The sequence below is a fragment of the Martes martes genome, assembly GCF_963455335.1.
Source record: "Martes martes genome assembly, chromosome: 3".
NCBI lineage: Eukaryota > Metazoa > Chordata > Mammalia > Carnivora > Mustelidae > Martes > Martes martes.
The window spans coordinates 194334150-194349957 of NC_137890.1; the positions used below are offsets into that span (position 1 = coordinate 194334150).

The 15808-nt window shown below is 43.3% G+C and overlaps 1 protein-coding gene across 1 annotated transcript in view; it reads right to left on the minus strand.

Moving 5' to 3' along the window:
• Window positions 1-15808, minus strand: part of COL3A1 (collagen type III alpha 1 chain) — a 40087-nt gene that overhangs the window by 7780 nt on the left and 16499 nt on the right. Inside the window, exons 9-40 of the mRNA XM_080797951.1 lie at window positions 15368-15421; window positions 15144-15197; window positions 14446-14499; window positions 13971-14015; window positions 13785-13838; window positions 13037-13081; window positions 12399-12452; window positions 11913-12011; window positions 11342-11386; window positions 11092-11190; window positions 10837-10890; window positions 10640-10747; window positions 10363-10416; window positions 9458-9556; window positions 9104-9157; window positions 8845-8943; window positions 8414-8467; window positions 8242-8295; window positions 7869-7922; window positions 7280-7333; window positions 6911-6955; window positions 6262-6360; window positions 6070-6177; window positions 5727-5780; window positions 4216-4269; window positions 4077-4130; window positions 3096-3149; window positions 2393-2500; window positions 1900-1953; window positions 1561-1614; window positions 1216-1377; window positions 991-1098 (exon numbers count right to left, since the gene is read on the minus strand). Of these exons, the coding sequence (XP_080654077.1) occupies window positions 991-1098; window positions 1216-1377; window positions 1561-1614; window positions 1900-1953; window positions 2393-2500; window positions 3096-3149; window positions 4077-4130; window positions 4216-4269; window positions 5727-5780; window positions 6070-6177; window positions 6262-6360; window positions 6911-6955; window positions 7280-7333; window positions 7869-7922; window positions 8242-8295; window positions 8414-8467; window positions 8845-8943; window positions 9104-9157; window positions 9458-9556; window positions 10363-10416; window positions 10640-10747; window positions 10837-10890; window positions 11092-11190; window positions 11342-11386; window positions 11913-12011; window positions 12399-12452; window positions 13037-13081; window positions 13785-13838; window positions 13971-14015; window positions 14446-14499; window positions 15144-15197; window positions 15368-15421 (2241 nt within the window). The remainder of the gene's footprint in view (window positions 1-990; window positions 1099-1215; window positions 1378-1560; window positions 1615-1899; window positions 1954-2392; window positions 2501-3095; window positions 3150-4076; window positions 4131-4215; window positions 4270-5726; window positions 5781-6069; window positions 6178-6261; window positions 6361-6910; window positions 6956-7279; window positions 7334-7868; window positions 7923-8241; window positions 8296-8413; window positions 8468-8844; window positions 8944-9103; window positions 9158-9457; window positions 9557-10362; window positions 10417-10639; window positions 10748-10836; window positions 10891-11091; window positions 11191-11341; window positions 11387-11912; window positions 12012-12398; window positions 12453-13036; window positions 13082-13784; window positions 13839-13970; window positions 14016-14445; window positions 14500-15143; window positions 15198-15367; window positions 15422-15808) is intronic.

The window sequence follows — 15808 nt, forward strand, 5'->3', positions numbered from 1 at the left end:
AAAGCTCTCCCTATCGTTGAAGAAGAGTGAGCTTCTTGTATTTTCCTACTTTCTTTTTTTTTTTTAAAGATTTTATTTATTTATTTGACAGACAGAGATCACAAGTAGGCAGAGAGGCAGGCAGAGAGAGAGGGGGAAGCAGGCTCCCCGCCGAGCAGAGAGCCCGATGTGGGGCTCGATCCCAGGACCCTGGGATGATGACCTGAGCCGAAGGTAGAGGCTTAACCCACTGAGCCACCCAGACGCCCCATTTTCCTACTTTCCCCGTGACTCTGGCCCAAGAGCTGAGTAACAACAATGATTATATTATTTAGAATACATTCTAATATGAGATATATAAATAAGACATGACCATTTTGAGAAAAAAAATAACAATTAACCATCAGGAAATTACAGGTTTACAGTGACCATCAGAAGGTTATATTGGACATCTAGCTCCATTTAAAAAAAATATTTATTAGATATGTTCATATAAATTGAATATACTTAAGTGTTATATCTTCATTTCATTACAATATAATACAGAATTTGATTACCTCATTTGCTAAGTGGATATTTAAGACACTAACTATAACATGCTAGTATGTTACAGTAATATTAGGGAAAGAAAATTCGAAGTGTGAAATTGAGTTGAGGCAAAGTTGGTATTAATGAAAGGCTTTCATGAGTCTGTAAACTGACTAGTTCCCTCTGTAAAACTGAAAGTCAGCAAAGTAAAGAATGCTCACACATACCTAGTAGAGGTATTTAAGGTGGCAAGTTATTTTCTGTGATATCAATTTCTTAGTGTTAATGTTCAAGGCTGCCCTATGATGGGCATTGCTTTTGTGTTCTGTAGGCTTTTAATAATATGCATGCTTCCTGAAAATCTGAACATATCAAGAATTTGCATCTTTTACAGGAAAATTTGTTCATGACGTGCCTGCTATGCTTAAGTGATCTCCAAAGGCTACCAGAGGAAACAGTCCAGGAAAAGACAGCCACACTCACCTTGACGCCCTGTGGGCCTGGGCTTCCCCTAGGGCCCGGCATGCCCGGGGGTCCCGCGAGACCCCTAGCTCCGGTAATCCCGGCAAGTCCCAGTGGCCCTGGAGCTCCCTGTTGAGCAAATAAGACAGCCTTAGTTCTTCTCCCTGTGACTCTGTTTTCCTCTGTTGAATTCGTAATTCAAAATAAAACGGTATTGTCAATCCCCAGAGCAGCACGTCCACTCACCGGAGGGCCCTGGGGGCCAGGTGATCCCTTCTCTCCAGGCTGGCCAGGGTCACCCTTAGGTCCAGACAACCCAGGGCTACCGGGAGCACCATTGCTGCCAGGTGGGCCGGGGGGGCCGTCCTTGCCTGGAGCACCGCTGGAGCCAGGGGGGCCTGGGTTACCCTGCAAAGAGATTTTTTGAAATTTGAGTGTTTTATAATGAAAAGTGAATGTTTCTTCCCGCTTTTACCTGCATTTTAGATGGAATTTACTACAAAGTAAAGTGGCAATGGGTAGGTTTCTCCTCTCATGCATATATGAATATTCTTTGTGGAATAAAGAAAAATTATTTTAAAAAATACTTACATTATTACCAGCAGGACCAGGAGGACCACGACCACCAGGGAAGCCAGCAGCGCCCTGTGAAATGGCGATATGTTTTTGAATTTCAAAACTGAAGCGGAATGAATGATGAACTACTCAAAACAAGAATAAAGGGTAAGAAATGTGATCTGCTTTCTACCCTGGGATCATTTATGGTTTGCTGGTTTTCCTTTCAGAATTCACATATAACATGATTAAGGGATTATAGTTTTTATACTCTTTCGGGATCTAGTGCTTTCAAAGTTATTTTGTACAGATTGATACTAATTAATGCTTTTGAATCACAGTTTAGAGATGCCAGTAAGGAGAATCGATACTTACAGGACCCCCAGGACTGCCACGTTCACCTTTGACGCCCTGGGGACCAGGGGGACCCTGTATGGAACGGAGGCAGAAACGGTTCATCAGAATTTCACCAAAATCAAAACTGAAAGAAGCCTTCAGCCTTCGAAAGACAAGTAACTCTACTTATTGTGATAATCCTTTTGCAACGTAACCGTATATCCAATCATTCTGCGGTACACTTGGAGCCCGTGCACTGCTGTAGGTCAGTTATATCTTAGTAAAACTGGGCTGGGGGGGCTACGACGGACCTACACACAAACAGACCAAAGTCAACAAAACGGTGACTCTGGGATGGGGTCAGAGCAACCAGACTGGGGTCATATCCAGACCGCGGGGGCATCAAGGTCAGAACTGTACCCCCGGAAAGACGACGCTCATGGCCTTGACACGCTCTTCCGGGATGGAGCCTTGGGCGGTGGAGACACTGACACGCCTTCCACTCGGAAACTGAGTGACAGACGACACTCACCGCAGGCCCGGCACCGCCCGGAGGTCCCGCGAGGCCGGGGGGGCCGCCCTCGCCCTTCTCGCCGGGAGCACCTCTTTCTCCCTTGGCGCCGGGCTCGCCGTTCTGTCCCTGCATTCAGAAAGGACGGTCACCGGTGAGCCGACGTCCTGGCCCGCGCCCCCCGCCTGTCTCGCTCTTGCTTCAGAAAACACAGTCCTTCGGGCGGCAAGTTGTTGAAATGAACTTGTAAAGGAAGGTTCTGCGAAGCCGGGCCGACCCGGAATCGCAGAGGCGCTTCCAGGATGGGAGGAAACGGTCAAGGACGCGTTAGAATGGACGTTATTTGTCCCGAGGGAGGAAACCTCTCTGAGGATTGTGCTTGGGAAGGAGCGCCAGCAAAGTCGCTGGAGAGAGATGAGGCCCCGAGCAAATTTTAATGAGCGTCATCTTACAACGGAATAGCTTTCAAAACTGTCAGAGTGTCTTCAAATCTAGGGTATCCTGTGAGCCTCATTAATGAGGCATAAAGGCAAGTCAAGTGTTTTTAATCCCATCTTTTAAAGGGGAGGAGTGAAGTAAAAAATAACACACACACACACACACACACGGTGGCGGGGCTGTAAATCCCCCACGGGGAAGGAGAAGCTGAGGCCTGACTAGAATCCGGATTCAAACATCAGTTTCTCAGCAAGAGAGGGGCTCTGGGCTGCGAGTTCATACTCACGGGAGCACCGGGGAAGCCAGCGGGTCCTGGAGGCCCAGGTTCGCCTCTCTCACCCTGAAGGGGAAAACATCGTCATTGTCACGGTGAAGACGCCTTCGCACGGGGACAGCGATATACCACCCTGGACATCTCATCCCTTTCCTTTAAGCAGGAAGTACGCGAAGCCGACCAACATGGCGCAACTGGTGAACTTTTCCACTTCTCAACGAAACCGGGAGTGGACACACCGAACCTTCCGTTCCTCCTGCCTCTGGTTGTGATATTATTTACAAGAAAAATAACCTGAGGGACGCCTGGGTGGCTCAGTTGGTTAAGCAGCTGCCTTCGGCTCAGGTCATGATCCCAGCGTCCTGGGATCGAGTCCCGCATCGGGCTCCTTGCTCAGCAGGAAGCCTGCTTCTCCCTCTGCCTCTGCCTGCCACTCTGCCTGCCTGTGCTCGTCGTTCGCTCTCTCTCCCTCTCTCTCTCTCTGACAAATAAATAAATAAAATCTTTAAAAAAAAAAAAAAAATAACCTGAGAGTTTTGAAGCGTTTAACCCATGCAATCATATGACTCCAAAAAAATGTGAGTATTTAAAAATATACTAAAAGGGTTACTTGAGAAATCAACCAATTAATTAATCAGGACCATGTACTTTGTATCTGTCTTGAGTTGCAAATCCTGAAGGGAGAGAATTCTATTTAGATCTAGAAGGTGCCTCAGGCAAGATCCTGCAGTTAAAGAAATATTACTTACACATGTATATCATTTGTGTATTTTAAATTTTTCTCCCAGAATTATTTAGGATAGACGGCTTGATTTAAAACTGTCTCTTGTGAATTTTAAATTTCAGAACTTGAACCTGCCTTTGCTTGTCACACAATTCCTGAAAATGTCATCCTGCCCTTGAGACTCGGGGCAGAATTGCTAAGGAAGGAAGCAGGGGTCCCCGCTCCCTGGATGGGGCTAAAAAGTACAGGGAGGTGTCGTTAACACTCACAGGGCCACCACGGGGACCAGCGATACCCGGAAGTCCAGGGGCACCACCTTCACCCTGAAAAAAGAGGAAAAAAACTTTGCCCTGCATCCCAAAAGCCAGAGACATTTTCTTTTGGTTTCTAAGTAGTATGAAGTGTTACCTTATCTCCAGGCTGACCAGCTGGGCCAGGGGGACCAATGGGACCAGTAGGACCCTAAAGAAAATAGAAATACATTTTTGATTTTAAAGATAAAATTATTAATTTTATTAATGGGAATATAGAGATATAGCAGTCATCTAATAAACTAGATACTATGACTTCTATGGTGGCTCGAATGGTACTTCCCTTGGTGTGTAAATGTCGCTGGGCCTGCGACATCGGAGAGTCTATGGAGACGCCTCTAAAGGACGGTAAGACTCAATGGAACTTGACTGATTCATTTTTCTTTCCATTGCAGAAGGTAAGGGATGTGGTGTGAGATCTTACAGGAATAGTTTTTTAAGAATTGAAATGCATTGCCTTATTCAACTGCTTGATAATCCAAAACGTTTAACTACTCAGAATATAAATGCACATATTAAAATTTCCAAATTGACATTTTCAAATATGAGTTTTTCCAATGTATGTGAGGTATTAGGTGGATTTTTTTAAATTGGATGATGGCCTACCCATCTGATCTGTCAAAAGTGAAATTTCTATGAATTTCTTGAAGGTGACAATGGTTAAGTATGACACGTGTGTAATGACTTAACTGTCGTGCTTCTTGGCTGCAGTCATATCCGGAAGATGTTTGTTTTTTATGGTTACTTTGAAATAGTTACTGATTCCCAAGAGGTTGCAAAAGAAGATACAGGAAAATGCTGTGCGCCTGTCTCCCAGCATCCTCCAACGTTAATATCTTACACAACTTCGTACAATATCAAAACCAAGAAACGCATGGGGACCATGCATAGAGCTGATTCAGGTCTCGCACTCATTTGTGCTGGTGTGTGTGAGGACAAGCTCTAGGCCCCGTTAGGAAGAGTGGCCTGGAATGACGACCGCCATAATCAAGATGCTCGAATGGGCGACTGCCGTGAGACTCCCTCACGTGCCCTCTTTTAGTCCCACGCACCTTTCTCTCCCCTCTTCCTAACTCCTGGCAATCACCAGCTCTGTTAGCTCACAAGTGTTACATGGGTGGAATCCCGCGGTACGCACCCTTTTGAGATGGACTCTCTGTTTCACTCAGCCCGTGTCCTTGAGGTTTGTGTAAGTTGTTGCATGATTTCCTTGTCGCTGATGTTGCACTTACTTACCGCTAAGTAGGATTCCGTGGTATGACTGTATCACCGAATTACCATGTGTATAAAATAAAAAAATTTCTTTCTGAACAGTGTTGATTATCTTGGATTTTAGTGACTTGGATTTATGATGACTTCAGTTTGTGACCTTAATTATACTTTTGAGGTTTTTCTATTCTCACGTCATCATTGAACCAACATCAGGTAATAACAGATATAAACTAGGAATTTTAAACATCGAGTCACTACGGTCTTCTTAACGGTCAGAAAAGGCAAGCCGTAGTCTAAGTGATGGCAATGAGTTTTTAGGACCAGAGAAGTCCAGACGGGGAAGTCTTCCGCGTCACACTCAGGGAAGTCCTTTTTGTGCACAGCGGGGATACTCACCCTGGGACCGTCTTTCCCTGGAGCTCCGTCGGCCCCCGCGCTGCCCGGTTCGCCCTGTCAGATAAGAGCCAGTGTCATCAGGTTAGAGTCAGATAAGAGCCGGAGTCATCAGGTTAGAAGCAGCCGCAGCGAGACTCGGCCAGGAAGAGGAGCGACCCTGAGGACGTGTGATGATGGCCGGTGAGCGTTCACACGAACAGTCACTCTAGCAATACAGCTCAAGTTTCCCTTCCTAGAAAATGGCAACACTGATTCTGAAAACAGGTTGCTTTGCAGCCGTGCATCTCGCCTTTAACCCAGGAAGTCTGTTCTGTGCTAGAATTAATAGCACGGAAGTGCCTACCTTGTCACCCTTTGGGCCGGGGCCCCCAGGACCTCCTCTTTCTCCAGGCATCCCTTGCAGACCAGGAGAGCCGGCAGGCCCAGTTAGCCCAGGGGGACCTGCAGCGCCCTGAAATTAAAGGACAAATGGTGAACCACCAGAAGGCAATGGAGTGCATTTTGTAAAGTCTAGAACTGAATCATGCAGAGTTACCTTTCCTCCTTCGGGACCGGGGGGGCCAGTTCCACCTCTCGGTCCCGCGGGCCCCACGGGTCCTGGAGGTCCTCGTTCGCCTGGGGCTCCCGAATCACCCTGGGGTAGGAATGCAGAAGAGCCCCGTTAGCCAAAACCACCCTAACTTGCATTATTTTGATGTAGACCACTGGGGAACTTATATTTTTGAACAACTGGGAAGTGCTAGTAGTTAGTTATAAAAGACATTTGATCAACGGAGTGAGAAATGGAAATGGAGACACAGCGTGAAGGAGGGAACCTCCACACCCGGTCTGATGAGCTACCTTGGACACTCTTATTATTTTATTCATGGGGGCATTTCTTTTTTTTTAAGCTTTTCTACCAACACAGCTTTCCTGTGCAGAGTCAATGCCCTGGAAAGATTTGTCTTTTGCAATTTCAGGCCCATAGCTGTCTCTGTAGTATTTATTCATGTCAGAAAATGTGATTTTTCAGATGGAGCAAATCTAATCTGCAAATGTCTTGAGTTACCCTGTGTACTCGCCAAATAGTTGCAATGTTGAGCTTCTAAAGAAAGACCATTTTGCTTTGATATACCAAAAGTGAATCACTAGTCAATTGTTCTATAAAATGCTGAAGAAATTGGAAAATAGATGGAAATACTTACCTTGCCTCCTGGAGTTCCAGGTGAACCGGATTCACCCTTTGGACCCTAGAAGATGGGCATTATATGATTAGGCCTCCATCAGAATGCATGTTGTAGGAACATAAGCAAGATAACACATGGGACTGGCTTGCATTTTGTACAATTTGTTATATCTCGAGCTATGTACGCTTTCTTTCATTTTATGGTAAAATGGAAACTTTCCATGTGATACCTATGATTGAATAACTTTTCTTTGTTGAATATTTAAAAACTATACGTTAAAACTCAGAAACTATGGCATGAGAAAATGCAAAAGCTAATAACTGATAAATGATTACGATTTATTCTTTCGGTTTCTGAGCTCTTTTTAAAAAAGGACATGCCACTTACTGGTTCGCCGGGTTTCCCATTTTCTCCTGGAGGTCCACTGGTTCCAGGCAAACCCTACAAAGAATCATATTTGCACTTCAAACACTGCTTACAGAAAATCTTCTCAATGTATGTTTCCGCAAGGTATTCAAACTGGTTTTAATGGTCTTTTCGAGGCTACAAAATTTGTGGCTCTCAAAATCCAGTGACAGAGAAGGGACAACCATATCTTCCAGACTTAACATTTCTCTCCCTCTAGTTTTTCTACTGCTGTACATGAAAATGAATGGATGAGTACGGTAAGATTGATTTAACCATGTGGATTTAAATGATTACAAAAATAAGTATAAGCATAAAAAATTTTATTAATTAATTAAAATTAACTAATTAAATTAATTTTAATTTATTAATTAAAAATTGACTAATGCACTTATTTTATTTCAAGGGGGAAGACAGACCACAAATTTTAAGCTTAAGATGAATTATAATTTAGTAGTGTCATCCAAAATTTGAACTGTCAATTAGCTCAACAAAGACAGCTCTTGAGAGGAAGTCCTGAATTATCTGGTAGAAGTGGAGACCCAAGGATATGAAAATAATAGGTTCTTACTTGCAATCCTTGTGGACCCGGAGGTCCTGCATCTCCTTTGTCACCAGCTGGCCCCTAATGTAGAGAAATATAATGAGATGATCTATTATAAAATATCCTTTCGTATTTAGTCCACACAGTTTTCTTTTCAATAGTCTCATTGCTTAATTGGGACTTAATGGTGTGAGGAAGGGCAGAGTCTGGCCTACAGAACTGATGCGAGGGAGACATCCTCATTTCTAGTTGGTCAACATTTAGCTAATGAGGTAACCAAGCTTCAAAACCACTTTGGTGAACTGTGATGACATAGTGTTGGTGACGATAAGATTCCCAAAGTCCTTCCCCTGCCCCACCCCGACTCACTTCCATCTCCAAGTTATGTGAGCGAACTTACAGTAGGTCCTGGGGGACCCTGAGGTCCAGTTTCACCATTCTTTCCAGCAGGACCCTAAAGACAAAAAAAAAGCAGTTAGGGAAGCAGAGGTAATGGCGATCATAAACAGAAGCCACAGGATGGAAACGAACTCATCTAGAGAAAGCTGGAAAAGGTAACGAAAGCTGTGTACCTGAGGGCCAGGACCTCCAGGGCCACCTCGTTCTCCATTCTTGCCAGGTGCACCCTAAAGAAGTAGCCAGTATTTACTAATTTTCAAAAGGAAATCATTCAGTGTCCTATTCCCTAATAGTTTTGATCTGCCCCTTCCATACGCACACGTATGCGTCCACAACCCAAAACTCCTTTCTAGAACTAGATTGCCATAAATTTCTTTACTCTTTCCCCAGAACTCAAAACTCAAAACTCAAAAACAAAAAAAAGAAAAGAAAAGACCAAAAAACAAAACAAAAAACAACTCCCTGTCTCACATGGTATTTTGATTTTCATATACTGTAGCATGCTTTGAAGTAGAGATCAGGTTTTGGCCATCTCTGAACTCCCATATGGAAAGGAAAAGCCTTCTGTCAAGTATTTATTGAAGAAACAAAGGAAGGAACTCACATCATTTCCTTTAGGACCAGGGAAACCCATGACACCAGGCTGACCTCGGGGACCAGATGGGCCTGGAGGACCTGGGCGACCACTTTCTCCTTGACTTCCCTAATGAAAAAAAAAATTACATGAACAGAGGTGTTAAGAAGATCTCATCAAAATATCAAAATATCTATATCAAGACTCTATAATATACATCCATGTAGGCCAAAGTGTGCATTCCATTATTTACTGGGCTTATCAAATGAGATGTGAAACGTGTACATACGGGAGGCCCTGGTTTTCCGTCGCTGCCTGGCCCTCCTGGGCTTCCGGGCATACCCTAAAATGAAGAAGTTAGTCAGTCAAGCATTTAAAAAGGATAATTAAAAATCTATATGTATATATGTGAAATTTTGAGATTTTCTATGTAGACTTTTATTCGCACACATTTTCCTGTCTATGTCTCAGTCAAGTGTTCTGTTTGTCTTCAATCAGTTCTAACCTTCAGTTATCTTAAGAGTATTTTGTTTTGTCTGGAGGCTGTCAAAGTACAGTCTGTTTTAAGGAGTCTTTGATCCTCCTTTATTTGCCTTTCTTCTTCCTAAATGGCAGTGTCAAGCAAGCAAGTGTTTCTCGGTACCCTCATTCCTGGACCTCCAGGGACACCATCTCGGCCAGGTTCTCCAGGAGCTCCTCTAGGCCCTGCGGGGCCGGGACCACCACGCTCCCCAGCGGGACCCTATGAGGTGAGATAATTTGACAAATAAGTAGAAGAACCTTCATTGACCTAGACATTGATCACATTTAAGTTACAACTAGAAAGCTTCCTTTTGTCTCTTTCTCTCCTTTTGTTTTTTTTGTTTGTTTGTTTGTTTTAAATATTTTACAGCAAGAGAGGGAACACAAGCAGGGGGAGTGGGAGACTGAGAAGCAGGCTTCCCACCAAGCAGGGAGCCCGATGCAGGGCTCGATGCCAGGACCCTGAGATCATGACCTGAGCTGAAGGCAGAGGCTTAACGACCGAGCCCCCCAGGCACCACTTTGTTTTGTCTCTTAAAGAGAGCTGGTGTGCTGCTGACATGCCATAAAGTCACTGTCATCTATTAGCTTGGGTGATCATATCGTGAATATTTTGAGGCAACTTTGGTGCCAGAAATATTCAGTGGGTATCACGATACATTTCTGTGTGTGTAAAATCAAATATCTTTGATGATATAAAATCATATTTGTGTAGTATTTTAGAGTTTTCAAAGAATTTCCAAGCATTTTAATTTACTTTATTCTTGCAATGATACCAAAATGGCTCTCAGTTGACACATACGTTAGAAAATTCTCATAGAAGCTAAGTGACTTGCTTTAGTTACAAAGCTAGGAGAAGAGCTGAGCAGGCGCAGGAGTCATTACTGTAAACTGGAAATTATTATTATTTTTCAACTCCAATATATTTCTTTCAGATATTTAGGTTTTAGTTAATGGGAAACGATATGGAAGAATATAACTATTTGTAGTACCACATTTACAAAAATAGAAACTGAAGGCACCCACCTTTTCTCCTGGAAGGCCGTTGGCTCCAGCAGGCCCTCGGAATCCAGGCGCACCCTGGAAACAGTGAAAGACAAATGTTTCAGCCCAAAGCATGAAAACTTTTTCATAATTTCTGAGTAGCAATAGAGATGTTCTTGTGTTATACAATGCCTCAAAAGCAGTATTTGGGATTGAGTACTCAGCTTAAGAAAAAGCATGGTCTCCTCACCCTGAAGGTCAAGTTCTACGTGAACGAAAGTGGTCCTGGTCTCCGCTGAGATGCCTGTGGGAAACGTACCCTTTCTCCCGCAGCTCCTGGAAGTCCGTTCGCACCAGGCTCTCCCGGAGAACCATCTTTGCCATCTTCACCTTTAGGTCCTGGAATACCTGGAGAACCAGCTTCCCCCTAAAAACGACGCCAATAAAGGGATAAATCTGGTTGCAAAACTGTCAGCTGAAATAAGAAATAACCCATTCTGTTCGGGTAACACTTACACGTTCACCGCGTGGCCCTGGCTCTCCTTTCGCACCATTTTTACCAGGTTCACCCTAAATGAAACAAAATCTTGGTTTAAAAACAGGGAGTCCAGACTAACAAAATCAGCAGCGGCAACTGCCAATGCCATGGTAAAACCAGAGCAAAACCAGCATAAAATCAGCTGAACAAGTACGAAAAGTCTGCTGTTTATACTTCTTCCGTGGGAACGGAGCCACACCCTCCAAGCGACCAAGGGAAGTTATGCAACTTACTGCACCGCCGCGCTGTCCAGGAACACCGTTGGTTCCGGGTGGTCCAGGAGGACCCCGGGCTCCCATCAGTCCAGGAGCTCCAGGAATGCCAGCAGGACCCTAAAAGTAGCCCAAGAACACCAACATCAGTCAAACGTGAGCTCTCTTTTCTGAAGAGCTGATAGACATCGCAAATGGACGGTCACGCAAAGTGCAAAGGAAGCTGGTAACGTGTGTGGCTGACACGAGGGAGGGGGCGAGGGCAACGTACCATTTCGCCTTTGCCACCAGGACTACCATTGCTCCCAGGAGGGCCCTGGGAGGGGAAAAGAGTGTATTAAAAATAATGTCACAAGTGAGCATACACTGCAAAGTAAATTCATTGCTGGGCGTTGGGCTTTGTAGAGATTCTCTGACTCCTCCAACTGCGGCACAACACGCAACGCAGGCAAGAGACTGATCACTGTCTGGATAAATTAAAGACAATCTGCGCTTGGTCTGAATTGTTAAGTAATAAATAGAAGAGGTATTAATCCTGTTTCTTCCTCGAATTGTTGTGATCGGTGACCCGTGGGAGCACAGTCTTTGAAGCGACAGATCACTCTCCGAACTCTACTTCACTTTGTCAAATAAATGTGAAATTCATAAATTCTAGAAGAGTTAAATCTCAAGACCCACGAATTTTAGTACTAATCAAGTCCGTATTTATCACAGTAGAGTCATCTCAGAGCACCAAGCAACGATTTAAAAATATATAAATCTTAGGTGATAGCAGCAGTAAAGCACATGCTTTCATGACACAAGTGCCGAGACACGCCTCTGAGGCCGCATTTGTCACTTACGGGAGGACCTGGCGCACCAGCATGGCCCTGAGGTCCAGGTTCTCCTCTTTGTCCGGGGGACCCGCTTGAGCCAGGGGATCCCGCAGGTCCAACTTCACCCTAAGGGGAAAGACCCGAAGTGGTCAGTGTCTCTCGCCACTTCTAACCACTAAGCCGGTTTCAGCCCATCTCCCCAAGGCTGGAAGTGCATGACGATATGCCCCATCACCAGCAAAGAATCACGAATCAAGAAGGCAGAGAAATGCTGCGTGTGATTCTGGGATGCGCTTTTCAGAAAGAGACTGAGAAACGAGAAAGAGATATCAGAATAGTTGAGTGCCAGGGATAACCCCTTTTGGAATCAAAAATAGGGCGTTAAAGATTGGAACAGGTAAAAAGATGCCTACTCGATGGGTAAACACAAGTACAATTTTTAAGAAACAATCCAATGATTTTTCTGTTGCCCCAAGTCCTCTTTTATATTCTTCTGTAGAAATTCATGTTTACCTTAGCACCAGGGGAACCGGGGAATCCTGCAGTTCCAGGGGGACCAGGGGGGCCCTGAAAAAAATTAAAGACAATTTCAAGATCTCTTAATCGAGGAAACAGAAGCTAACATAGCGCTGGCTAGGAAGTTGGCACATACGCAATACAGAAGACAATTGCACAGATAAAATAGTATTTACGGTCTGTGGATGAATATTATGTGGAGAAACAATGTGGCAAAATAACGAGAGAGTACAGTCTAAAGCTAGAAAAGCGGGTTCCCCCTGCCTTCTGCCGCAAATTCTCTGACTTTGTGCAATTTCCTTAGCCCGGAGCTCTTGCCCTCTTGCTTATAAAGTGGAGGTAACATCAAGATCTATTTTGCAGGGCCCTTTTAATGGCCATGTCCAGGACTGGGTATTAACAAGTGAACACTATACAGATGCTAGTAATGGGCCAAGTATAATGAAAAAGAGCAGAATTTCATTTATGGGCTTAGTGTTTCTAGATTGTTTCTAGATTGTGTTTATGGACTTAGTGTCCATTGGAGTGAGTGCTTATGGACAATGTTGAGTTTTAGGTCTGTAATCCATATTATTCCAGCATTCCATACCATGTAACCTCTCACTCCCTCAAAGAAACAGATAAAAGTTACTTACTGGCTGTCCATCACTTCCACGAGCACCGTCATTACCTCGAGCCCCCTAGAAAGAGAAGTTTGTCTCAAACATCTCCTGAATTCTGAAAACCCAGTCACATGTGATGCGACGTTCTGATTAAAATCTCACTCCGTGGAGCTGACTCTCTCTCCAGTGTACTACAATCTGCTTCTAAGAACATATTTTTAGAGTCAAATTGTTAACATTCTGATGTGTACAACAATGATGTGTAGAAGACCTGGGTCCTACGTTTAACAGAATCGACTGTGAGGGGCGCCTGGGTGGCTCAGGGGGTTAAGCCTCTGCCTTCGGCTCAGGTCATGGTCTCAGGGACCTGGGATCGAGCCCCGCATCGGGCTCTCTGCTCAGCGTGGAGCCTGCTTCCCCCTCTCTCTCTGCCTGTCTCTCTGCCTACTTGTGATCTCTCTCTCTCTGTCAAATAAATAAATAAAATCTAAAAAAATAAAAAGAATCAACTGTGATTAATGGTTCAAGTAACGTAGACAAAGTAGACACTTAAAAAATTTTTCAAAAGGGGTAATAACTCTAAGGGGTATTAACTCTAAGGGGTAATAAATCTAAGGCCCTATTTGTTTCCCTACAACGATAGCTACAATTTTTTGGAGGCACCATTAAACGCTATCTCATGGGAAAGATTTTCCAGAAGATTGCCACGGCCTGCAGACCAGGCTGAGGCCCTGATCTGTGATGCCGGCCGGAACGGTACAGGGCCGATTCCAGGACTCACCGCAGCTCCTGGGAGCCCTGGCCGTCCTCTCTCACCGGGAGCTCCTCTGGGACCCTGCAGAACACAGTAGAACGAATGGTCTTACTTTAACCTTGTGAAAGAACAGCTGGAGAGGAGCAAGGCGAGTTTTGGGCGAGACGGAGGCTAACAAATTAAAGCTGAAATGTACAAAAGAAATATAATTACCATGGGTCCAGGGGCTCCATTTTCACCTGGGAGGCCATTTTCTCCCTAGAAACATGTAAAGTGTGTTACCATTTTGTAGAACAGAGGCAGGAATGTATTTTTTTTTAAAAATGCAGCACATTATGAAGAATATTTTAGAACCTAAGAAAAAGATATGTTTTAGCAATATCAAATTTTCGGTAGCATTTTATTTGCCATAATTCTCAATGTTTGCATTTTAAAAATTTGAGGATGAAACAGAAATAATCAGTGAGTTACTTCGGCATGCACAATCGTTTCTAATCTAGACAGTTCAAGTCATCAGCTTTCGTGGACGCTTCGGTAGAACATTTGAATTAGTCACTGTTATTTAGTTCCTGGAAAGCAAATTTCAAGTAAATTTCAGAAAAAGGTAAACCCCAAAGTATAAATCTTAAACATAGCTATAACATTTAAATGAATTTACTTACAAAAATATGATTTTATTTTGATTTACCTTTAATCCAGGAGCACCTGCATCACCCTTTTCTCCATTTCGTCCATCAAAGCCCTAGGAAATGTGTAAAAATAGTAAAAATATTAAAGATCTGTTAACAAGCCAGAATGGTTGGAAACTTTACATTGTCTTTTTCATAGCTGGTTTTTACCACATAGTACTATTTCCAACACTGATGTGAGTAATTTGAAACTCTTTTAAATGGGTTGAAGACATTTGACAGTGATTTTATAGTAAAAAATCTGAATTAACAAGTACAATCCAGTTCAATTAGGAAGTTGCCTTAACTCTAGCAAATACCAGCTTCCCAGATTTTATTTCTATTAAGTTGGTAGATCTGGGGGTCAGTTGGTAGAATCTACCTAATGTTTTGCATAGAATAAAGTTGCTTGATTCACCTGCAAATCACACTGACTAAGTCAATGAATAATACATGGCTCTTAATAACATATTTTTGTTTTTTTCTGGCAATAAAGTTAAGAAAATTAAATAATTTTTCCCAAGCCTTTTTACATATTAAAAACAAGTCTAATTATTATCTGTAAAATTACTACTTGGTTTGGTCAGCAAAGTTGATAGACTTAAAAAAATCAAGTCAACCATTTTTGGCACATACTCAAATTGCCTAATAAAATTGGTTAGGCAAGTAAACATAGCTAAATGAAATAGCTTATAGTTAATTTAGAAACTCTACTTACTCTATGACCTTTCATACCAGGGAATCCAGGCATTCCAGCTGGACCTTTCATACCCTAAAAATAAGGAATAGAACAGGTATTAGTGAATTTTCAAATAGAACCACAGTCCAGTAGTAGTAAAATGCCTTCCACTTTTAAGTTGAATTCAATTTAATTATAGAATACTTTTCAAGCTAAGATCATCATGATTACTCCAAGCAATTCACTGCATGCCACAGACTTACTGGAGGTCCAGGCAACCCTCGTTCTCCAGGTCGTCCGGGTCTTCCTGATTCTCCCTAGGGGGAGGAATAAAAAATACATGCATGATCGTGTAAGAGAAAACACACTGTAGCTAGTTAGCAAACCAACTGCATTTTTCTCATCAAGGACTCATGAAAGCGGTTAGGCTAAACACAGTTGTTAGAAAAGCTTTCCCTAGTGGGAGGGATGGGGAGCACTTCTTCCTTCTCAACAGGAGCTTATGAGCAAGCAGGCAGCACTCCTCACTGAAGTATTATGATGCTCTCTCAATCCACTGACAAGGACTTGCCATTGGACATTGAATGGGAAAGGACCAAGGACACAATATTAAAGGTGTTTTAAGTTTTCAAGTTCATGAAGTATTGATATCAATTTCCTCATTACAAGGGGAAGAAAGAAGCTACTTGTTCCTCCTCCAGTTA